This window comes from Phaenicophaeus curvirostris, chromosome 7 (genome assembly GCF_032191515.1).
Source record: "Phaenicophaeus curvirostris isolate KB17595 chromosome 7, BPBGC_Pcur_1.0, whole genome shotgun sequence".
In the NCBI taxonomy this organism is placed as follows: Eukaryota; Metazoa; Chordata; class Aves; order Cuculiformes; family Cuculidae; genus Phaenicophaeus; species Phaenicophaeus curvirostris.
Window position 1 is genome coordinate 37,132,136 of NC_091398.1, and position 26,580 is coordinate 37,158,715.

The 26,580-nt window shown below is 37.5% G+C and overlaps 1 protein-coding gene across 1 annotated transcript in view; it reads right to left on the minus strand.

Annotated features, from left to right (window-relative positions):
- LRP1B (LDL receptor related protein 1B) overlaps nucleotides 1–26,580 on the minus strand; it is a 699,724-nt gene that overhangs the window by 516,406 nt on the left and 156,738 nt on the right. The window contains exon 2 of the mRNA XM_069861579.1: nucleotides 13,385–13,510. Coding sequence (XP_069717680.1) covers nucleotides 13,385–13,510 — 126 coding nt within the window. The remainder of the gene's footprint in view (nucleotides 1–13,384; nucleotides 13,511–26,580) is intronic.

A 26,580-nucleotide genomic window follows, 5' to 3' on the forward strand; every position in this document is an offset into this window, starting at 1 on the left:
AGAGCAATCTTATACTGAATGTATGCATCAAGTAGACAGTAAGACAAAATCCCTCCAACATCCCAGTATCATTAAATTGTATCACTAGTAAGCCTGTGCCCAAGAAGTCCTGCTATCCCTGTGAACTCAAACTGCATTCCCCTGGGCAAACCCTCTAATCTCAACTTTCAATGTACATACAGTACCATACTAGAGTAATACCAGGTCAGTACTACTCTTCAATCAATGTGACTTTCCCAAGAGATAAGATTCAGTCTACGTCCAGCATCGCAGAGTAGCACAAGATCTGTTTTCAGGCTTAACCTGAATCTAAGCACGTCCCTGGGCATTTACAAGGATGGAGCTCCTTATGTGCTATATGCACTTAAAAGTAGAATTGTTATAGGAACATACACGCACCCATTTATGAGAAGGTTCTTTTACACTGCTCTAAGAAGAGAAAAATTTTTAAATTTAAATATAAACAAAAGTACATCTGATGTAGTGCTCCCCTGTGCAGCCAGGAAAATCTAAACAGAGCTGAATCACAAAGCAGTGTCCCAGAAGACACAGCTATTTAAAAGCACCTTAAATCTAACACCTTCTTCTGCTTTGAGTAACTTTTCACATGGATTTTTAAAGCACTAGGTGTGTGTTTTTCTGGTTTGTTTTGTTTTGTTTGGTTTTTTTTTTAAACAAGTTACCAACCCATTTTAATGAGGCTCATACATGTAGGGAGTTCAAATCTGGATTTAAAAAAAAGAAAATGAAAGTTTGAGATAACTATGGGTGCTGCATCACTGCTGTTTCTACACAATTGACTCCTCAGTTGCAATTTCATACAACTCTTAGCATTTTTCTTTGCAATGGAAAAGGAACATTCCCCTTGACTGTGCATGAAGTTTTTCAGTTATTTACCGTCATAAAAAAATCAGACTGAAAAAAAGTAAAATTCTCTTAAAGAATCTCACACTATTTTTTATGCATTTAAAACTATAAGCCTGCTGGCAACTAAAATGTGGCCACAAATATTGCTGAGTCATGTAAAAAAAAAAAGAAACAAATAAAAAAAAAAACAAGAATAAATGTACCAAGTTTTATGATTTACCACAGAAAAGCAACTGAGCTGCCTGGACTGCTGCAATTTTCTTTTCCTTCCTAGGCTTGGATCACTTCCAATTAGAGCAAAGTATCTCAATTAATTTGAAAACTAATTCCTTTAATAAAAAAAAACAAACGTACACTGCAGACAGGCCCACAAGATAAAGTCGGTTGACTAAGAAAAGCACTCAGCACTACTCTGTGACTAAGTGTTTGGCAGATCAGGCAGGGGCAGGTGAATCACAAGTGTGAGACTGCATGTGTCACTGTCTGGCAGCAGCCGTTTGTAATCCAGGCTGAGGTGTAAAGGTTGCGCAGTTTGCATTGACCTGTGTAGGCTGCTAGGAGGCTTGGGAACTGATTAGATCCTGTTGCTCCTCCATCTACAGTTTCCCCTCACGAGGCCAAGGGCTCTTCCTCAGCCATTTGTCCTACCCAGCCTCCCCAGGCTTTCCATGGGCAGCAGATTATTGTACCAGGATTAGCTCCGCTTCCCACATCACTGAGCTGTGGCCGCATTAGAGATTCTGACTGCATAACTACCCTGTGCTGTCATCTTTCCGGGTACTATTCCTGACAGCGGCAAGCCAAAACACAAAGAGACCAGGTCTTAAAGGTCAAGGAATATTATATGCGTCATTTCAACCTATCATCAGCTCAAAAAAGAGCCAACTACCAAACCCATTTTTTCTTGAAGCTTGGCTTAGTCAGTGTTCATCTTGTTTTAACTTATTAAGAAACATTTTTCTATTTCATGTAATTCAAGTGCTTCTAGTGAAATAGAAGAGAAAGTTAAACAGAGCACTTAACTCTATATATGTACTTGATCCAATTACCACCATACTTCATAGAAATAGTAAATTAGCCAAGTCCCTTCTTCCAGCAGACTCCTCTGTGGCAAACTAAACGGTGCTATGCAATGGCTTCTTTTAATATTCCTTATTAACTGTACAATTATTGTGAACAACGCTCATGAACAGTGAAAGGGGCGCTTGGAGGGCAGCCCTATGTCCAAATTCACCACCAGGATTGGTTGAACGGTCCTTGTATTTATCTTCTGCCCAAGTATGCATTCTACCTTGCTTATATATATGAATTCATTCTCTCTCTGACTATCTCCCATTTTTCTGATTTGGTGACCCATTCCTGAGAAACCAAGCTGAAAACAGGAGGACTAGTTCTTGTTTGTCGGAAAAAAATATATATCAGTGGCAGTTTTCCAATTTGGGGCTCAGTATTCTGAAGTACAGAATTACATATTTTTCTGTCAACAATACCAGATGCATTTCCAAGATAAGTAATTTGTGGGATATTTACTTATTGATATTTCAGATGAATAAACATTTCTATAGAATCATAGAATGACCAGGTTGGAAGAGACCCATCGTATCATCGAGTCCAACTATTGATTTATAATTTGTTCTTAACCATATTTTCTACCATTTTGTATGTGAGCAGAGGTTAAGGACCACCCTGGCCCCTTTAGCAGTGTTTCTTCATAGGTTAGAAGTCAACTTTAGGTCAGCATGAAGAGCTTGCAGGAAGTGAAAAGCACATGGCTAAATCTTTACCACAATATAAATTGATGATACCTAAACCCCCAAATATATCATTTCATCCTGCAGTATCCTCCTAAATTTGAGCTCTAACCTCTAACAAATGCTCGCTGTGACCACAGAATTTTTCTTTGTCATACATCCTGCAGACGGTTTTGGACAGGTAATTCACAACAGCCTGTTCCTGCAGCCTGGACACAAGAAGCACGGCTAAAAGGCAAGAGACAATAACTCCAAGGACCAAACCTTAATGCACATGGGTAGAGAAGGAACCGTTCATCACCTAAATTGTTTCAAAGCAAGTCCTGTTTCCTAGGCTGGTGAAAATAGTTGCCCATATAGAGCAAATTTAAAGATCAGGGTTCTTGACATGGTAGATTAGGCTCTCTTCTGCACGTTTTGCTTGCTGTGTAATTTGATCATTAACAATCTTTGGGCCAGTTCCAGATAAAAATGTCCTTAATGTCTTTTTAAGACAGCACTTTTTCCCCCTGAAATTAAAAACTTTTCAGGTTATTTTTTTTAATAACAAAAATTTCTCACTGCCAGAACTAGCACTATATTAATTATTTAACTGAAATAAATGCATTTGTTAATGTGTTTAATTAAGCATACAAAGCTCTTTATTTGATGTTATTTGTATTTAAGATTTCCTGTTTTCCCCGAAGTATTTATTATCCAACGCATGATTCTTCTAATCTTAGATATACTCTGGGACTGAAGTACTATTTTATATCCGTGTTTCTCAGTTGCTTTTATCATGAACAGATATATTACAAACCATGGTAATGAGCTGTTTAGTATTCATATATTAGACTTTTCCTCATTTTATATGGAAATAATACTATAAAAATTCTAAGAATACTAGCTTTATGTGCATGATAATGATGAGATTCAAAGCAAATAAGAAGGAGGAAATCTGTGGTGGCAGTGAATATGAAATGGATTAGTACATCGTCAATGTGCTTTACACTGGTATAAAATTATTAAGTATGTAATTAAGCAGGATCAATTGCACTGTTTGTTTTTGGGGTAATGTTTTAGCTATTTTAGAAGTTTCATCTTTAAGCATTTAATTTCACACTTTAATGATCTTCTTGTAATTTCCTTCTTCTGCTAGGAAGTCACATAGTCAGGATACGCTTGAACTCCCCTACATATCAAGAAATGACTAGGGTGGAAGGCCAGGCCAAAGTCACCGCAAAGGAAGATATGAACAAGGCAAATTAAATAATTTTGTAAATACAAAAATAGTTCAGTTCAACTGACCTTATTCATCAGTCGCATTCAAATCCCCAGGATTGTTAGCAGGAAAGAAATTTAGTTCCTTGCAGCAACTGCAGCTTTGACTTGGCTGACCTCAGAGACATCTCCAGTGCAGCCCAAGTGAAATGAGATTTGGCATTAGAGGAGCCTAATGAGTAAAATCGTCAGCCTTCAGTACACTTAGATCCACATGCAGGTCACAGAAATAAATAAAAAACTAAAAACCTCTCTTTGGTTAAGGTGCAGAGAGGACTGTTCTCCAGCATGGAGAGAGAACTCACTCCTGCATTACTGAATAAACCCCAACTGTGAAAATGTCTGTTATTAAACTGAATTGTTTCATTTTGAACAGGGAATTATAAATCAATGAAACAAAGCATTTGTTATTAAGGCAAATCCAACATTTGAGTAGGTTCCCTTATTAATTTTATATATTGGACACAGCATGTGCTGCCCCTGTGGTCCCAGCTCACCATGTGTTCGACTTCCCAGGGACTGAAAGCAGAGCTACAGCCACCAACACCACTATGGACCGAAGGGAGTCTAAAGGTTGGAGACAAATGCATTGGGAGGCAAGACAGCAAGAGGCAGTATTTATTTCAGTGAAAATATAGTCAAAGAAGATAAATTTCATTCAAGTAATGTTTTGGTTTGTTGGATTTTTCTGGGTTTTTTTGTTTGTTTGTTTTACTGAACAGTTATCATTCATTCTTAACAGTACAGCAGATGACTATTATTGATACTATCCATTATCTGTATTTGGTCCTTTTTACTTGAACTTACCTATGGGTTTAGGTTATGGAAGTCACTAGTAAACTAAATTACTTCTTCCGTCTACATTTTGTTACACCTATTAATGACAAATAAGTTTGCCAAACCTTTACTTGGAAGTGACAATTGTTATTGCAAATACATTAACAGCTATACCTTCTGAGAAGCTGTGTCTTTAATGAGGTTATAAATGTCAGGTGGTAAAAATTAATTTAGTAATCTCCATGAGGAAATAATATACACAAACTTGGGTCCAATCCTATAAACACCTGTTCTCATGAGTAGAACTCACTTAAAATTATTTCACATTGGGTACATCCAAGTTTTACACACAATTTAAGACCTACTTTTAAAGGCACAAATCACAGTCCTAAAAACAGATGCACATTAATGTTGATGCATCTTTCAATAATGTAAAACAAAGGCATTAAGCAATGCAGACTTTCAAACGTTTAATTTGGCACAGCTAAGATTCACCCAGAAGTACAGGGGTATGAGTAAGAGCTGCTAAAACATGAACTTTCAGGATTAGATCCGTACATCCATAGATTAACATAAGGAACTAAATCCTGAAGGAAACTTTTGGAAATGAAATCTTTTCCATCATTTCCTTTTCTGCTTTATTAAAAGGCTGAAATGTAGCCCAGCTGCATTCAGACTGCTGGCCTCAGTGAGTTACACTCCTTTGTCATAGTTATGCATTAGTCTTTGTGAGCAGAGGTTTTTGTCTTGCATTATTTCTTCATCCACAGCAAAAGTGCCCTCCTTGCTGACTAAAACTACCGAGCATTTTAACATTAATAGCACATCTCAATTCTTATTTCAAATCACAGCCCGCTTTTTTTAAAAAAAAAAAAAAAAAAGCAATTTTACTTCTCTTCCAGAAAGCCATCTGCTTGCTTATGAGGGTTATTTTCATCAGTAATTTGAGAAGAAAAATGGTTGTTGCACTTTAACACTTTAAGTGACAAACAAAGTACACCATCCAGCCCACTACTTAAACACACTACATTTCTCCCAGTGCAGGATCTACAGGCCGTGTGTATCATTATAATTATAAATGAGTATTTGTAACAAGTTTTAGCGCAATCGGGGCCCGCAGTGAAGTAGCATCACCTTAGATGAAAACCTCCCCACAAGAAATTTCATCCATAAGATTGCTGTAATTTGTAAATGCCTGCATTGTCAAAAATTATCTCTTTATGCTAGAGAAAGCCAAAAAGGCTTTTGATGACACCACCTACTTAGATTTTTTTGAAATATTTTTTTTGGTTTTTTGTTGTTTCTTTTTAAAATTTGATCAATGCCTAATCAACAGAGAATGCTGCGATGCAGTAATTTCTCTACCTCCCTTTTACCTGGTAGCTATTCCTGGTAGAGTGCAATGGCAGCCTAACAATCAAGGCTCTCGCAATCATTTTGATATTTGGCTGAATTATGCTGCTTAAGGTGCATTTCCCATTTCCCAAAATACTCTCCTTCCCTGATGCTGACTATTGAACAGCAGTACCATAAGACAGAACAAAGACAAAGGACTGTTAACGGTAAAATAAAAACTGAGATAGAAAATGAAAGAATAAGAATTAGGACATGAGCGAAGAGAAAAGAATGAGACCTATGGGAGGGGAAATGGAATCTGTTCAGGATAATGACAGAGGAAAAATAAAAACATGGAAGATGAAAAACAGTTTTCATAGTAATTTCACTAGTTTTCTCAGGAGAAACGAAAAGAAAAAAAAGAGTCACAAAAAAGAAAAGTGGGAAAATAGTAAATAAAGCCACAGTGGGGAGTAGGGCTAAACAAACAAAAAAAAAAAGTGAAAATGCTGAGCTAGAGTGCAAAGGATAACTGAAATACAGGCGGCCTTGAAGGAGTTGCAAGGACATAAGTATGAAAGCAAAAAGGAGAAAAGAAAGTATGTGTGTAATAAAATTAAGTTGTAAAAAAGAATGTGAATTAAGTGGATTACAGACAATTGTGCGTGGGAATAGGGACAAAAGCATCATGGAAAAAAGTTCAGATCTCTACGCATCAACCCACGCTGCAACCTCACACCTTTCCCTCCCATCACTTCGAATCATAGAATCACCAGGTTGGAAGAGACCCACCGGATCACCGAGTCCAACCATTCCTATCAAACACTAAACCATGTCCCTTAGCACCTTGTCCACCCGTGCCTTAAACCCCTCCAGGGAAGGTGACCCAACCTCCTCCCTGGGCAGCCTCTGCCAGTGCCCAATGATGTTTTCTGTGTTCTGAAGAACAGTTCCTGCCTCACTTTTTCAGGCAGACAGGCTATTTTGCCCCAGGGAAGCTTAGACCCACTGGTGCAGTTTCTTTCAACCACAGTGCTATTGTTTAGGTCCGCACTGGGGTCTCCTGCATTGACAGTGCAGGAGACACATTCCTTCTGTGCATCTGCAGCTGAAAGATGGCCCAGATCCAGCCTATGATTAACAGGGAAACGTATCTTATTTGTGGCCAAATACAGTCAAGAAGCTCAACTCGGGGGGAGTGGGGAGTCATTAGGTTAGACTTATGAGGCGCGGCTGAGAGAGCTGGGGGTGTTTAGCCTGGAGAAGAGGAGGCTGAGGGGAGACCTCATTGCTCTCTACAACTACCTGAAAGGAGGTTGTGGAGAGGAGGGTGCTGGGCTCTTCTCCCAAGTGACAGGGGACAGGACAAGAGGGAATGGCCTCAAGCTCCACCAGGGGAGGTTCAGGCTGGACATTAGGAAAAAATTCTTCACAGAAAGGGTCATTGGGCACTGGCAGAGGCTGCCCAGGAAGGGGGTTGATTCACATTCCCTGGAGGTGTTTAAAGCACGGGTGGACAAGGTGCTGAAGGGCATGGTTTAGTGTTTGATAGGAATGGTTGGACTCGATGATCTGGTGGGTCTCTTCCTACCTGGTTATTCTATGATTCTATGATTAACAGCCAGCACAACCTCATGAAAGAGAAATTGTGCCAAGTCTTTCCATCTCTTCTTTCCACATGTGCACATCTTTTGGGTGTAATTTATAGTTTAGCTATGAAAATAGCTTTGAGTTAAAAACTTGAAAACAAAGTCTTGGTCAAACTATGAATTACTTTCCTAAGTTTTTCAAAAGATTGATCGTTTCATTTTCTTGTCTTACGAGTATATATCCCATTAGATCTGCTCCTGTGTAGAAAGTGCAATTTTAGCAAGCAATTAATCCATAAATGAGCTGTTTCAGAGTTTTAGGTATTGGGCATCATCTTTCAAAGGCTCTATCCTGGCCTTGTATTATACTTACATGTTTCTACAGACCTTAAAAGAGGCTCATTTTGTCAGCAATCATTTAATTGAATTCCCTGTGAACCACTCTTGGAAAACCATGCACAAGATAATCAGCCATAGACATAAAAAAAAGAAGACTAAGACTTCTAATGACCATGTCACTGAGAGAATACAACGACCTTGAAGTCCTTCAATCTGAACTTCTTGTTGCGTGTATTATTCCGAAAGATAATACGCATCCAGAGAGCTTCAGAAATTACTCTGACCTCTTGCCACAGATGCTGAGCTTCCATGCAGCAATAACATCGTGATTCCCCACATAGTTCTCACTTTTCACACTGACCACCCCAAAAGCACCACCACCCCACCCCAAAACTCAAACATGTTGAAAAATTTGCCCCATGGGGGCAAATTTCACACAGAATGAACAAGCTAGAGAATGAACGATTCAGAGAAGGATAACACACGTATTTTAGTAATCTGGCAATGTGCTTCTATCTCAGAAGTAGTATTACCATCCGTTGGGAAATTATAAAAAGGAATTGCCTCTAAATGTTCTCTAGAGCCTCAATATCATCACTTATATGCGATGTGACAAAGTGCAAACACACAAAAGTTATTATTCCCTGGCCCGATGAGCGCTCTCTCATGCCCCAAGATGGGGCAGTCCAGAGAGAGAAATGAATTAGTGATGACAAACATAGGAATATCTCCAAAGTATGAACCCTCTGAAGAAGACAACTTGGTCTCATCAGCACCGGTCCCAAATGCCACAGTGGAACAACTTGAACTCTTCCAGACCAACTGCAATACCGGATTTGTCTCCCTGGGGTGCTTCTCTATAACCTTTCAAAAAAGTTTAGAGGGCATGAACACCATTGACATTCATCCTTTCCAGATTGTTTGCTCTAATATTCGGTTAACTACCAGAACATCAGCAATCCCATCACACCAGCAAAATGACCTTTCCTAGAGGGGCAGAGTACAGCAGTTTTCCCAAAGGACAGAGTAAGGTGTTCACTGCAGGGAAAGAGGGTAGACAATGGTAAACTATCTGAATGGGACTAAGCACAGAAGACCTGAGAGTCTCTAGGCTACAACACAGGATGGCAAAAAAAAAAAACAAAAAAAAAAACCCAACCATATAATAAATACGTCTTTATGCATCTTTTCTTTACCGGGGGTTACCAACCATAGTAGGTTTTCCAGGGTGAACTGCAAGAAGACCCTCAATGGGAACAGTGTTTTCTTTCAGGACTGTAACAATGCTATTAGTGAAGTTAATCCTACTCCAAAACATTCATCTTGTTCTCTCAGAAGCACTTCTTTTCACCAGATAACATAAAAGCATGGCAATATTGTATTGCTGCATTAAGCATTTAACTTAATCTTATGAAAAGTAGCAGAAGCGTCACAAAATTTATGAACATTTGTCACTCTGTTGTGGTTCACTCCCTACAATAACTTTAAAACTTAAGTTTTACACTACTGATATGAAAGATCCTAATTCAAAGAGAAAAAGTGAGTACTCATTCATCATCTCAGATAAAGCAGCTTCAATTAATATGATCAGTAAGTCAAGTATCCAGCTGAAGAATAGGTGTAAGGAGCTACTATACATAGCAGATTCCTTGTTCCATAGTAAATGTGTACAGCAAATTAAAGTGATAATACAAGACCATATTTCCCTCATGTCCAGCACCTTTTTCATTTACCTTCAACATGGTAAATGGAGCTCTTCTCCAATGTATGCAAGTTATTTATTGATCTGGGATTTTCCAAAGCTACTCAAGATTGGTTTGGTAACCTGGCCTCTGTTGAATTTCATTGAATCTACTCATAAAAGAATTAGGAGCTTAAGGAAATTTTATCTTTATTGTTTCATACCACAGGAGCATCATCACATCCAATTATCTTATCCTTTGCTGGTAAAAGAACTACCATTGAGGTACCCAATTAACAATTGTTAAGCTTGTGAAACAAGTCTCATAATTAGCACCCAGAGAATGAAAGAAGCTATTTTAGCAAACAAAGTAAGACTCAAGCCTTTAAACAAGGTATTTCTGGTTGCTACATTTCATTTACTCCTCCAACTTCATTTTAATCATGATTATAGAAGATGATATTCTCTCAAAATCCCAGAGAAAGATTATTATCAGAGATAATTTCAACATGCTATGGTAAGGCTACATCTACTCAAACTGAGACACAGTGACCATTCAAATCTGATGATTTGTTAATACAAACTGGGGTTCTTTCAATTCAGGACCTGTCAGTTACAAATAAATTGTGTGTGTGGCATGTATGCAGTCATTCGGATACCATTTAAGAAAGCTCAAACACAAGAACAGTGCCAGGAGAACAAAGAATGTGAAGTTGTGGACAATACAAGGGAGAGAATTGCAGTCTGGCAGTATAAAGTGAGTTGTTTTCAGAATTTTGATGCTACTAAAATAACTGAACATCAAGTACTTTCATGTTTAGGTGGTAGTAATTCTCATACTGTACTGTTTTTTTCCCCCTCTCATAAGATATTCATGATATTCAAGCAGTACTTAGGGTCATAGATGTTTCTAATAGGCAACTGTACCATAACTAAGCACCGATGCCTGCAACACGCTGCTGACTGATAACAAAAGAGCTCAGGGTATACTTGTGCAAGACTTCAAGTCTCTCTTCAAAGGTAACGTATTAGGCAGTGTTACAGCACTTTCCTTCTTCATGGCTACGAGACAATAAACCAGCCCCTCCTGGAGCTGCTGGCGCATCAAGCATTGCAAAAACCAAACAATCAATGTGTATGGTTCCAGAAAGAAGCTAGGAAATAAGCAATTTCTTATTCCTGCTCCTTTGTTTCACCTTGCCTTAGCACAAAGCATTCTGACAGAGAAGAATTGTGAACAGAGATTAAAAAAACAATATTCAAGCCAGACAAATCCTGAAGCTGCAAACACACACAAAAAAATCCTCAAGTACCAAATGGATGGAGTCATTAGCCATTATACCTCATAGATCTCAACCCTGTAGGACACCGAGGAGGAAACAGGGTAGTAGCATACCAAATCAAATGCTTAGGTTTCAGAAGTCATTGATATTCCTTAGGTAACCATATGGTTATTTAAAGATAAATATGCTACTCAGAGGTACTAGTATGGAACTCAAAACACACTAGCACCCCAAAATGACAATTATGCAAACTGTATATCTGAGATACAATTAGTGACCTTACTTAATCCCCTATAAAAGGTGCTGAGACAGGCAAATGCTTACAACTTAAGACCAATAATAGCAGCAAGAATGGTAAAATTGAAAAAAAAAAATAATAATCCCAAGTAAAAACATCTGTTTCAAACAGATGTTTCCAACTACTGAGTGCCTAAAGCAGGCAATAGTGAACAGACAATAGACAATACGAAAGGTTGTCACTGTTTTTGTATTCAAAACTCTATGCTTTTCACCAGTATATGCAACTCTTGTGATTGTCCCACCAAAATACTTCAGTAAATGAGTCCACAGACAGGTTTGGGTTCTGTTTGTTTGTTTTTGTGTTAGCTATTACTTTCTACAATAAGAAAATCCTCTAAACATTTGCATCAATCTCCAGGCCAACAGCCATCTGTAAAAGTCAAATATACCTGGCCAGATTCTGGGGTGTCTGGTAGAGTTCTATTGATTTCAAGTGAGCTTGCTGATTTTAGCCTACTAAAGTACCTAGCATCATCCGATTAGGTTAGGTAAATTGATTTTTGAATCCTGACTATTTGCAAAAACCTTATGAACAACCTAAAGACTTAACCACCCAAGAAATGATAGAAAGCACTTGGTCAAGAGTTTTATTAATACAACTATTTTTCAAATCAATATTCTTACAAACAACTCACGGACTAAAAACCAACAATTTGTTCACTAAATTATTCGTTACAAATTACTGAACCAGGTTCCTTGGTACTATAAAAAGCAGCAGCTCCAGTGAAAGTAGAAAGAATTACAGCGGCTAAGAATCAGAGGAGAAAACAACTATAGGTACCATCGGAATTCCTTTTTAGTTTTACAAAGCTATTTGTGAAACCATTTAGTGGAAGATGACAAGTAGAAGAACAGATTGGTGAGGGAAGCTGTCCATTGACTCAGAAGAACACAGGCAGTGACAGGACACCTCCATCATGTTCACTAAGAGCCTACAAAAGCAGTGCCTGTATAAAGCCTTGACCCAACCTTATCCAACTCAGCGGCTGAATTCAAGAACAACTAAGAATGTAATTTTTCTCTCCTTTCTGTCCAGTCCTAGATCTCTTTACGAACACTAATAAAGGGACTAGATCATCACTATGTTCATTACTTACCAGAAAAACTTGTAACTGCATGTACTAACGCCATGCTTGAAAATATTATATTAGACAAGACAGTAATCAATCATCAGTGCAGTCATAAAAAATTAAATGCATCCAGTGCTTCCAACTACAGTATTTTGGTTTTGAGAGTCCCAGAGTGTTTCAAAGGTGGATAATCAGAGCATCCTCAGCACAGCCCCAGAGGCAATTTTCCTATAAGTTCCAGAGAACAAACGGTGGAGCAGGAAGGCTGCAATCATCAGTGCAATGTTTGCCCAGACGGAAATAGTTTCCAGACATCTTGACTTTCTATCCCTCATTTTAAAGATTACACTCCTAAATACTGTCTGATGTTTGATATTTTCTTTTCTTTTAGCAGTAAACCCCATTTCTAGCCTTCCTGATTGCCAGTATTGCTTTGATACAAAATACATGGTGGTTCTTCTCCTATATTAAGTGATTATTCTGGGGATAAATCAGGAAATTCCCTTATTTTCCTCAGAATGCAGCAAACAAGGGAACATTAAGATTTAATACCACCTCATCAGTAGTCTACAAAGCTGATAAGAAAAAAATCTGTGAGGTTGCTACTCCAGTTTTCAGAAGCTCTTAGCCACATTGAAGAAAACAAGGTCTTTTATTATAATTAAACATGTTTTATTAAAGCTTTCCCTCATTTTCCTTTCTTTGCTTTTTTTCCCCCTCATAGTTTTTACATCTTCTTTAATTTCTCCCTTTGATGTTGCTTTTCATACTTTTATTGAAAACATTTTGCACTATTCAGTTCCACCCCACCTCCTCCCCTCCTTTAGCAGAATACATTTTTCCCTGTGTCTGACACTGCCTCTGCCCTCTCTACAGCTCAGTGAAAGGACCGGGGACATACGCTCTGGCAACAGTGCTAATTACAAAGCGGCACACGAGCAAAACACCTTGTATCTCTTCCATTTCTTTTGCCTCTCACCTACCAAGTGAAGGTAACCTGTTTCCCTTGATTTGTTCAGGATTTGTTAAAACAAAAAAAAATTAATACACCCTTTCAACTATGCAGTTAGCACAACTATAAAGGTTACTGCTAAAAGGAAGATAAAATAAGAGCGGATCCTTCTTTACTTACATGTGTCTAAAGACTCATCAGAATCATCAGGACAATCAGGCTCTCCATCACACAGCCAGTGCTGGGAGACACAAGTCACACCATCATGACACTGAAACTCTCCTACGTCACATAACTGACGTTCTTCTGAAAATGAGAATGGTTTAGAATGCAGTGATTAAAAATGAACAAAAATAAAGTGATGCAATGTAAAGTAAAAGTGAAAGTAAAGCGATTCTGAACTTGGATATCAAACCAAGAAATAGAAACAATGTGAAATAATAATTAAATGAGATACCTAATGTTGATGCCCTCACCTGGGCTGTAGAGCTTTAGCATCCTACTGTGGTGTTTCAGTGGGAGGAACTCCTAACTGTTCCAAGCAGACACAAACAGCACTAGCATAAACAGCCTCTATGAAATAGAATTTTAAGAAATTGAATTTTAAGAAATTTTAAGAAATTCTATTTTTCTCTATTTTACCGTGATATAAATTTATTCACTTGGTAGAAATCAGCAAGCTTTAATTTCATATTATCAGCAGGGAGGTACCCAATTCTCCTCTCCTGTCCCAGAAAACATCTGCAAATTGCCATTTCAAGCAAAAAAAAAATTTCAAATATGTATTTTTGTAAGTAAAGGTCTTTATATAAAAACATATATAGTTTTTTATTATTTCTTTAGATATATATTTTAATTATCAAATCCTATCTCAGTTTATATAAAATCTATTTTATATTTCACGTGCCAAAGTTGCCAACGAAGGATTTAGTTACCTAAGGCCAACACTGAGGCATCTTGAAAGCAACAGGCTTAAAAACAGGGCAGTCTGGGGAACCCAGCACACCCAAGGAAACTGCTGCATTCAGCCACCAGAGTCTGATGTACTTGAGATATAGAGTTAATTAGCTCATGACTACTCCATCATTAATTAATATAAAACTATTCTAACATTAATTGAAGCTCACAAAGCCTCTGTGCAATACATAACATTAATTTATCAATATATAAATTACAGTAGTGCCTTCCACGTGGTTACATTGCAGATCACCAGGAAAAGGCTTCTTGATTACTTTCACACTGATGTAAGTGAGAAAAAACTTCATTGAAGCCAATACTGTTACAGAGAGATAAAACCGGGTATAAATAAGAAATTAAGCCAAATTCCACTTGTAGATTTATCTATCGGTTTAGTTCATACCAAAAGCCAACAGATATTATGTCACTTTCTCATCACAATGAGAATTCTATAAGTTGGTGCCCTGTACACTGCCAGCTTTGGTGCCTGCTGAACTGAGTTGCTCTCTAGAAAGACCTTTGCTGCTGCAATTTCTGATTGAGCGCTTTAATTTTTCAAGAAGCATTACAATGGTAGCTTCTTAGTCTGATACGACAACAGGTATTACAATAACAAAAACCCACTGTTCCTCAGAACAACTCAACTGTCCTCTGAACACAATATCTGTTTTGCAGGCACCATCTACATGTTCTATAGCGTAATCACTCTAATACGTACTACTAAACATGCTTGTAAAGCTGCCTATGAGCTTCAAAGGAAAACTCTTACAGTACAGGTTTTGGGACATTTACCAATTATTACACCGGGAAACAACAAAGGGAACACTGTTAAAATTAACCTATTAGTTTATATGTGCACACTTCATTTTCAAGGTCAGTCTCTATAACTATTAATAGCTATTGTTTCAAATGAGTCAAAAATCAAAGCCAGGCTGGATGAGGCTTTGAGCAACCTCGTCTAGTGGAAAAAGTTCCTCCCCATGGCAGGGGACTTGGAACTGGAAGATCTTTAAGGTCCTTTCCTACCCAAAACATTCCATGATTCTCAAGTTCCAACAGTTATAGAGACAGGTTTCATATTGCTCAACGCAGCTACAACACGGCATCTATAGCTCTGCAGGAATCAAAGCATTTTTGTTACATTTTAATCCCTTGCATTTACTACAACAACAAACAGCGCTCAGTCCTTTCAGTTGTTTATTTCTGTATAAAATGAGTGACTGCATAATTAGAAGTTTAAGTTTACATGTGCATGGAAGTGGTTTTCTTAAATGTTTCGAGGAGATGATTAAAGGTCCTGTTTTGAAAGTGCTTCTTGAAAAACCATCTCGGAAATTAGAAAGAGGGAAGGAGTTTGGCAAGTATCAGCATTTCAAAGACAGAGGGTTGTATGAGCAAAACCTGTTTGAAGAGCTGTTTACTATCTGGTTTCGTAACATTCTTGAAATCCACAATAAATTTCTGTTTCTTTATGGAAACCTTTCACTACAATCTAAAGTATCATTTTCGGTGTAAAACATGTCTCTTTGAAAGACCTGGGAACGTCAAAGCTCACTGATAACCAGTTATCTACATCTTTATACCAAGAACATACATCTTTATACCAAGAACTTTATACTCATGAACAATCATTTCTCAGAGCAAAAAAAAGAGTTGAAATGGCTTACTTCATGAACTAAGACTCATAAAATCAAATCACTTCAAATTAGATATATTTTTTTAATAAATTCCTAAACTGACAGCTAAGGGGAAAAAGTTAATGAATAAATATATAAACGTAAATTTGTGAAAACACTTATATAGTCAAGTTTACACAAGTGGCTGGTTCTACATGAACTTAATTACCTATATGCAAAATACCTATAGAAAAAGAAATCTTGTTTCTTTCCTAAGTCTGGTCAATAATTGGGTAAAAGGAGAAATCAATGCTGTCGTTTATGCCCAAACGTAATACTCCAAGTCTAATTATAAACTGCAGCAAGCAGAGCCCAGTGTTAAGAAAATCACACTTGAAACCAATGAAGAATTTCAGCTCAGTTTGTAAACGATTCTAACAGTGATGCCAATGAAATCACTGTGAAATGTGCAGAACTACCCTTTCACAGTTTTTTGGTGCAATGTCTATATCAAACCCTGCCCATAAGCCCTGTGGCTGTCCCAGAAGTAACTCCAGGAGTGAGAGATGAAGCTTGTACAAATGAACAAATCCCATTCTACATAGTCCTTAACATCACTCCCCTGGAAATATAAAGTGTAAAATTTAAGGCAAAGGGAAAAACAATCAGTAAAGCCGTATTACCTTTAATTTAAAGATATTTCTCCTCTGCAACATCTCCTTATGCTTTAGACTTTTACCAGGAATAAAAATCCCTCTCCACTACTGAGTGTCAACTGCCAGTCAAAACCCATCCAAAGAGTGCTACTGCCAGCCATAAACAGGAATCCAATGGAAACCTCTGAATAACACCATAAATACCTGAGTAAATGACATTCAGCCAAGGAGCTACAAGGAAAAGGGAAGTATCCCACCACCAGGCTTGAAGGTAATGAGTGTCTGACACAAAACTGCTATGTTGCTGATTGGAAATAAGATATCAAGAGGAACATGGATACAGCAGTCATTAAGCACTGTTGTTGGTGATTATCCCCTGCCTGTCAGTACTTCAGGTCCTTCTAAAGCTGTCACATATGTCTACACAAATAAATCTTACATTTGTTCTTATTTTGGGCAAAGCTTATGAAAACAGCCTAACTAACTGGACATAAACAAGTTCTGAAAAGCTAATTCATACCTGGCTCAGATTCCAGTATGTGTGCTTGGAAAACAGGCTTAGCCTCTACTTTAAAAAAAAAAAAAAGGAAAGAAAGAAATAATTTACCTATTTCCATACAATTAAATTCTTGGTTTGCATTTTATCCAGCAGAACAAAAATTATGGAGATCTAAGCTTTTATACTCTCTATCTCGAGAAAAACCTAGCAGAGTGAAGAAAAACACTAACTTAAAACACACTTTGAAAAATAGATCTTGTTTAGAATACAGCAGCTTAATATTAGCTCAGGGTTTTATTGGCTCTGAAACTGCTTCTTTAAACTGTTTTCTTTAGCGTATCTGTAGAGTTATCTTTATTTTCAGCTGTCTTTGCAAAATGAATTGGAGCAGTTAATCATATACATGCGCTAATTAGAGGGCTTTTTTTAACAAACTTCCTAAAAAAATTGTCATCTAAGATGGCCTTATTTTATAACTGAAGACAATACTTATTTTCAGTGACGCTTCTTGTACACTGGTTCCTTCAGTATTGTGTGTGCTGCACAGGCAGGCTCCCAGTGGAAGAGAAAATACACATATTTTTAACATATCAGTTCTTTGAGATACAGAGCAGATGGTTAGAAATCATCTCTCTATGGGTAAATGAAAGCTCAGCCTCCCCAAGGATAGTACTTCTCTCTCCTATGTTGCAAACACCTGGCAATGTCTCTTAGAAGGGAAGTTTCACAAAAAAACAGGTGCCTTTGTTTCCTACTCGATGTTTCTAGAGCCAAAAATGTTTCTTTCTAAAAGAAGACAAAGATCAAAATCTCCATTATAAAAGTAATTACAATTATAATTTATGCAGTTACACCAGACATGGAGAAACAGAATTCCACAAAGCTGTTGATAAATAAGAGGCAAAAAAGGCAAACAAGACAGGACCAGTGCCTGCCTACGACAGAGATGCTCCCACTTCAGTAAGGCAGCTGCCTCTGAAAAGATACATTCAGCTCTCAAGCAATGAGGGATGAAGGTCACCAGCTGTGATCACATTGACTGGAAGAGGTCAAAGGTATCGGGATCTTCCTTATTGGAGGGAATGCAATTATGAAAAGTAGGTCAACAGGGTTCTTGAAAAGAATTATACAGGAGATAACATTTATATAATTGAGTGCTTCTTCAGGTCCATCATGAGAATGTAAATTATTTGCTGTGAATCTAATTAATATCCGCTTTCATCGGGGAACCAGATGCACAGGGAAACCATTGTACTTCTAAATTGTTTTTCCCTGCAGGCATTAACATTGTCCCCGTTTTCAGAATTCCACTGTTGGGGCTCTATGGATCTTGCCAGGCTTCTGCTATGGTCTCAGTGACCCCACCACCCCGCTTCGACAGCAGTTGCTTGGTGTGCTGTCTTCACAGCACTTCAATCTCCATCTGCTAAGAGCACCTGAGAGCCTGAAAATACAAACCTCCCATATGGCAACACTTTTCAAAGCGAAGAAAACTCGGTCTAATAAAATCTTGGTCTGTTATAGCAGGGAATATGCTCATTAGGCTTTCACTAAGTATTCATAAAAAACCCCTCATGGGCAAATCAATCCAAAACCCACATTTAAAAGCTTTCAAGTGATATGATATAGCACCATACAAATTAATGTTTAAGGATAAAAGATCATGACAGCACAGTATTTAAAGCTTCTATAAAAATAGCTTAAGACTAATCGAGAATGTTTAATTAATTCAATTTAATGACTTCTTGCACTTCTTCACAAATTAAAGGTACTTTTACTGTGGGTCAAGTGAAACAAACAAATTTGGAATTTTCAATCTATTCTTCTTTTCCAACAAAAAGGAAAAGGGCAAAGAAAGGTGTGTATAGAACACGTGTATGCATGTATAAACATGCTTTCCTTTATAATTTGGGAATGGGTGAGATCTAGGAAAGAACCACGAAAAAAACCACAGATAAACACAAAGCTCAGCTGCTTTGTCCCCAGCTGCATACCCAGAGAAAACTCCCAGGGAAGAGGGAGAACAGCCTGCCAAAATAGCATTTTTCTAAGACATTAAGAAAGCAGGAAGACTAAGAAATGAACAGGAAGGCCAATAAGAATAGTCAGAAAACTGTAATACAGCTGCACATTTTCATTCTGATCCACCACTGAGTGTGTCACCTGTCCGCATGGCCAGGAATGTCTATCCATGATAATAAGCCTCTTCTGCCATGTTTCAGGGATATTATGCAGTCAAAAACTTGTACTTTTAAATTTCTTAATTAGTTTTGCTTTGATTTTAATTAAGTTATCTTCATTACAAGAGCTTAAAAACTCAGAACTTTATTTCCTACCCCTCCTCAAGAGCATGTTTTCCATTTGGGATTTTCTTTGATCTCTCCCTGAAACATGGAAGGGTTTGCAGATTAATTTCTGAAAAAAATTACTCAAAAGTTGAAAAGTATATTCTGGTAGTAATTTACGATAGAATTCATCATATGCTAAAACCTAAATTACTGTAACTGAATAGGAGAAGGGAAGAAAAAGCATGCACAGCATTTCCTATTTAAGACTTTTCAGACTTTTATTTAATCTTTTTTTACCTTTTATACCTTTTGAGTTAAATCTACATTTTTAGAGCTTGGCATACAGTAAAATATTTATGTTTTGGCCACACTAAACGACAGACAAAATCCTGGGAATGCATCTTGCAAAACAGTACACAGAGTTTTTACATTCAGGGTATAAAAAAAAAGTTATAATTTATTTCTGCCCTATCCAATTCAACACAATGCTGTGTTCAAAGTCAGGGAGTAAAGTTTTATTCACAGGATCCAAAAATCTCTCCCAAGATTTACTGGACCATGATCTGAACTTCTGTTGTGGAAAGGAGCTTAAGCAGCTGCATGTGTTCACATCAATATAGCATTCTTGAACAGGAATATATATGATTTATGTTTATTTGTTCAATTCCTGGCATAGTATTTCTCATTTACTCAGCACTTAATAATCAACTAATTGCTTCATCCAGAGGCAAAGCATACGCACAGGTACCAGTCACTGAAAGCACCATATGGTCAGTTTATGCTACATATCTTTAAACGCCACATGAAAGCTTCTCTCAGCCTGCACAACTTCCTCCCAACAAGGTCATGGACATCTCGTTTAGAGCCTGGTCAGTCTTTTTATTGAAATCACATGTCCTACCTTCTCGACCCATAACCTAGACCTTTAATATTCATGCTCCAATTCTTTATTTACATCACACAGCTACAATAGTTCTTCATACACTTCAGACTTGCACAGTGCTAGTATTACTTATGGATCAGGCTCAGCAAATATTGCTAGAGATCAGGATTAACAAGACAACTAAAACTATCCACTTTTTCTTACAAATCCTGAAATATTTTAGAGGTGGGCAGGTGCTAAGTCCAGGGGCAGCCTTGTTCCTCTCATTTTTGCTCTTTCTTTGACAGAAACGCATTTTCATTAAGGGGGCTGACCCCGAGTCCTCTCCTGTGGATTTGAGCCAGAGAAGGTCATTATTCAGCCTTAATTTGGCACACTTTATAGACAGAGAAATCTAAGAATTATTCAGATAATGAGAAAGACCCAAATATTCCCTACACATTTTTTATCTAATCAGCAAAGGGTCACACAATAGTACATATCTCAGCAAACTAGAAAATGACATGATAGTGATGTTCTCTAATGACACAAAAATACTACAGAATAGCCATACACCTTCTTTAATAAAATAGAGATACACTGGTAGAAAAACATTACCTGTAATCTTGTCATTTGCCACTCTCAGTAGCCCTATGCAGAACAGAAGCTTAAGTCCCCACAAGCTCACTATGAACCAGTTCTTCACAATTACATTTTACACCCTGGAGGAAACAAGAGCCCTAGCGTGAAGTTCTCCTTTGCAAACAGCCTGATCTTGACTGAATGCTAATGTCAGGATGGAGAGTCAAAGTGACCAGCACTTATCCTCCTACGTATGAAGGGTGACAAGCCTCATAACAGAGCCAACAACGTGACCTTTCAGCTGCTGACAGCTAGACAGTGCCAGGGTGAAAACAAACAAAAATGCTTTCATTTGTGGAAAGCCCTCAGAGGTTTTCACTGAAACAAGTCTTCTCTCCTTCCCATGTCACAGAACACAATGTCTTTGAAGAAACCATTTATATTGAATGTGAAAACCTCCGAGCCTCTCCGCCTTGGTCTGTATTATCACAGACTCACAGAATCATTAAGGTTGGAAAAGACCTTCAAGATCATAGAGTCCAACCACAATACGCTCACAACGTGATCATTCTGTTACTTTGGCGTAAGCCGCCTTTTCAGGAGGAAATGTTTGCAGTAGAACACTTAAAAATATTTACATAAACAAATAAAGATATTAGTTTCTATTAGGAGTGATAAGGAATTTAGCAGGAACTTTCACAGGACACCCTCTACACTATGTGCTTCCTAGTTCAAGCACGTGCCTTGGTAAGCAACACGAATTTTCACATGAAGAAGAAATTCTAGGAGACGTAACTTAGATAATACAATTTATTTCTTTACACATACATGCTTGCTGCTTCTTTGGAAAGCTCAGTGGAGAAAAGGACTAAGGCTTTCAGCTACTCCCAGGATCAAATCTCAAAAAGATCTAACAGACACTCCTGAAAAGCAGAAGAAATCAGCAGACGGATTGGGACTGAGAACAAGTCACCCTGAGCCAATTTCAAACCCAGTTCGATGCAGTGGGCCACTTACTGTGCCTCTAAGCAGGACTTCAAATGAATCTTTGTAATCGACTGTCTGTGTTAGCTGTTTTAACTTCGAGATTTCCAAGTTACACTTTTAACCGTGCTAGCTGTAAAGACTCCAAATTTAATCGTAATATATTCTGGGCAAAACTGCTTCTTTTTCTCAAATTAGGATGGAAATCCTGACTTGAGACAAATTATTTAAATAAATGCCATACACATTATTTTCTCTTTTCAAAGCCAAAAACATCCATTACATAGCTTATTACAACACCTTTGATAAGTCTTCTGTTGAGCAGATGTTCTCTCATTGTGAATTTTCATATACTAATATTTTTAGCAAACGCTGGAAGATAATTAATTTAGATAAATTTCATATATCAAAGGATAATCAAGGACACCATTGTTTTAATTCAGTAGGTTTATTACCATATAAAACAAACAAAACTATTTCCTTTGAATTTTTTCAACCTCTAATAGAATGACATCTGCCCAAGAAAGGAACAAAAAGCACAAACAAAAATGTTGCAATATTTGAAGATACCAAGAACGTTGTGGGAATAGAAAAATTCTGCTGTTTATCATCACTTTGAATAAAAGTAAAGTTTTAAGTCTTCTTTTAAAGTTTAGATAACTTCATGAAGGAAAGAAACAGGTAAGATGTAGGTAATTCAGATGACTGTATAATGGGGAAAAAAAAAGTTATACTTCAAAAAATGGAAAAAAGGAACCATAAGCAGTAAGTTATCTTAAAGGATGAAAGATCCCAAAGTAGTATGGAAGGAACTCTAGTCTATCCAAATGGAACTGAACTGTCATATTTGCTTTCTCATACTTTGCTAGAGAAGGATGTTAAGACTTTCTTATCATTGGTGGCTGATTTTCTTGGATACTTTCTTTTAGGACTCCTTTTGCCAAAAATTACATTCTCAATATTATACTAGATAATTTCATCCTGAAATTGTACAGTCTGCCAGCAATGAACTGGTTCGTTCAACAAAAATCCCAAAAGTTCCTATGTTCTACGGCTTCTTTTGGATTCAGCAGGCTTTTTTCTCCCTTCCCTCCTAGCCACGTGCTTCAGGAACAACCGGGAGTCAGCAGCAGCTTCAGAGAACACAGGACTAGCAGTGACCTCATGAGGTTACCCAGTCCATCTCCTTTGATGTAAACCACAGCCTCATTTCCTAAGGCCACAGAGTTACCAACACAGTTCTTAAATCCTGCAGTGACATTTCTACCCTCCTTAGCTCATCTATTCTGGTACTCAGCTGCTCGTACAGAGAGCACGTTTGCCGTAACGGGCAGCCTAGTTGTCATCACAGCAATCAGATAATTTTTACCCAGCTCTGAGCTGCTGCTTACAGCTCACACTTAAGCACAGGAACAAGGGGCTATCCATCTTCTCTACCCACTCTTTTGTCATTCCATTGCCAATCATTTAATCCTAACTGCTCTGCTAACCATGATCAGTGTCACGGAGATAGGGGCCGAGCTTGATGGATAGCAAAGCTCTGCTATCCCACAGCGATTAACGTAATGGGCTGGGGGAGATGTATAGAACTTGCGACTTGCACACAACTAAAGTACTCAAATGTAGTACAGAGTGACACAGAGCATGGAAAGACAGGAGGATTGACAACTAAACTATCAGAGAAAACCTTATCAAAAGACAATAAACATTAAAATACTTCTTGCAGCTAGGAAGGAAGCCCTGTCCTACTATACTCTCAGGAGTGGCACACTTGATATCACTAAGCATTTCTTGGAATGATCCCACTTAAATAAATGAAATAATGATGAACAGGTTTCAATAGCAGATGGACGCCTATTACATAATTCAATTGTAATGACCAAAGAAGTCTTAAATATGAAGGGTTTGCTTTGTACAACAAGAGATTTATATGAAATGAAACAGCCAAATCTGCTACTGTAAGCAACTACATATGTTTAATACATGTTCATTTTATATTAGAATGATTAATCAACAGGGAAAAGAGGTTAAAGACTGTAAGACAATCACATACTAAATCCAGTAATTAAAAGGATAAAAGAACTACAGAAAACCAAGCTAGAATTCCTTTATAAATACAATCCACGTAAACAGTTAAGAGTCTTATTACGAGTGCTAAGTATTCAATTCAAACCGGATACTGCATAGCTTTAATACCAAAAAAAGCTCAGAACGCATACTAAAAATTTAACATTAGAAACTTCCAGCAATAGCAAAAAAAGGGTTTCATATAAATAATTTGAAACTTGACTGTAATCCTGCAAATGACTCCATATGTAAGCAATATCCATTATTTTAAATAACTCCAATCAACACTTCTAAGTTAAATTGTAAGAATTAAGTCACTGGTACACCACAGGGTCACCTAATACGAGCTTAATTGCAATTTAACAGTTGGGAAAGGTAGTTAAAATTGTGAACTTCTGCAGTTCAGGTCTCACTTTTTTGATAGTGTGATCAAAGACTGATTATTTAAGGTATAATTTGGACATGTATTCATTGAATAATAATTTTCACACCCACAGCGAACAATGTATTGTGATTTTAGCTGCTGTGTCAATATGTTTGAATGTGACTATCTGAGTAGGCAAACATATTATTTAGTGGTAGGAAGATGAAATATTTAGTAAAAAGTTGCTGCTGGAAAACTTTAAACGGTATTTGCAAGGACAGTTTGTGTTCTGTCTAGAATAGCAATGTTACAAAGAAGGTTCACATCAAAATAAAGGATGGGCTTCACAACTGAAGCACCGTAAAAATATAGCCGAAGTATATACCCATTGCATCACTAGGACAGCACACTGTCACCCAGCTACCTCCTAACTAGTTTTGCAACTACTCCTGCTTGGATTTATTATCCCACCCAGGACAACAGGAATAGCATTGGGTGAGTTATGTGAGCCTTGAGTAACGACTCACAGGATTAATGAGCACATACACCCATTTGCTCCTTGGAAACAAGGAGGAAAGTGTCAAAGCTTTGACACTAGGGAGAATAGTTGAGTTGATAAAAGGATGAGAAGACTATCACAGGCCTCAAACATGGACTGATAACAAAAACTTTCATTTTTAAAGCAAGCTAGGAATCACAGATCTCGGATTAAAGCTTTCTTGCAAAAAGTTGTTCTTCTCTAACATCACATACTAGGATCATTGTTGGTTCCTCATGCAAGGAAGACCAAGTACTATCTTTCTGAATTATTTCATGTTATACACAAAAACTATAAGAAATACATTTATTGAATGTTTTGAAACTTTAACATCTTTTTAGACAATCAATGACATACATAAATTATTTAATTATTCAAAGGCAAAACAAAAAAACCTTCAGATGAGATAATTATTTGTCTTAGCTGAAATTCTATTATCCTTCATAAGTGTTAACTCATATTTTTAAAGAATACTGTAAAGAGATAGTAAAACAGATATAAAGGAAAACAAAGACAATTCTTGATACAATGTTATCAAGCAACTCTGTAAAAATATTTTTTTTTCAAGTTTGTTTGTCAAGTGTCTGTATGTGCTGGCAATAGAGCCTCACATCCTTATGAAGGAAACATTTAATTTGAAGGCAGTGTTCCTGTGGGAAGACTTACAGCACCGATTGGTTCTTCAGATCCCTGCCATCCCTAGGCCTGTGTCACACAAGGTGGTCAAGAGGACAGAAACAGTCCAACAGAAAACTAAAGGCAACACCAAGAAGAAGATTTATATGATGGCATGCAGGATTCTGCACAAATGCCAAATGAATGAAAACTAAGGATGAAATAATTTTATTTTTAACAACTGCGTTCTTCAAGCTGTCCTGGTACTTGGAGATGGAAGGGTAGCCAAAGTAATCTTAACTTTTAATGAGTTCCACCGCAGTCATGGAAATCAGGCTCATAAGCCTGACTTGCTGAAGAAGGAGTTACTGGACACCTGAATAAATATGACATATCATAGCTCTTGCAGAGGAAGGCTCTGCCTTACAACAAAACTGGCTAGAGGAAAACCATCACAAATACAAACCCAGGCCTCTCTCTTCCACCTCTCCTCCCTCCAAGAATCTTTAAGTTCCTTTTGAGACTTTCCACATGTGAGGAACAATAATTAAAATTCAAACGATGGCTGAGAAGACAAGAGGGAAAACAGAAAGCCTCATATACAGGAAAAACTGGCATGTTTTAAACAAAAACCAAAAGAAAACATCCTTGGGTAGCAAGCTTAGACTAAAATCTGCATCTTTTTAGCAGGTCAAAAGGATGATCAATATTTAACCTTCATTAGTAATAACCACATCTCACTTGAGCAGGAGGTGTGCTGAGGATTTTATTGCCAGCTCTGCAAGCTGTTGAGATTGTGCTAAGAAAATTACACTTGTTTTTACTGTACAAAGGGGAAGAAAGACTTGCTTTGCATTGAGCTACTTAGGCTTTAAATGCCTATTACTGTTTACCTTTAAGTGATTTCATGTATACTGAAGGTGAGCCATGCCGTAAAACCTCAACAACTGTCACTTTCTTGACAGTGTTGCCACTGTCGTTCCCAGCTACCTCCAGGTGATGTGAAAACATATGCTTAAACTATCTCTGCTGAGACTTATTAAACAAACAGTATGTTCTGTAGATTAAGCCATAATTAAGTATGACGTCAGTATAGTAAAAGCGCAGTAACTGTGCTCCCATTTGTTCAACTCATTTCCTTAGCACTAAAAATGTGAATTCTCCCAGGCTACTGTGAAACTGATAGTTCAAAGGTCTCCTCACATCCTATCAGCAAAAACACTTGTGCAAAACTAACAAAGCCCACAAGTACTTCTGTTTTTTTTATAGTTTCTTTTATAATTTCAAGTCTTCAGAGGACTTTGGATCAGGATGTAAATAAGGAGCTGTCATATTTGTATGTAGTATA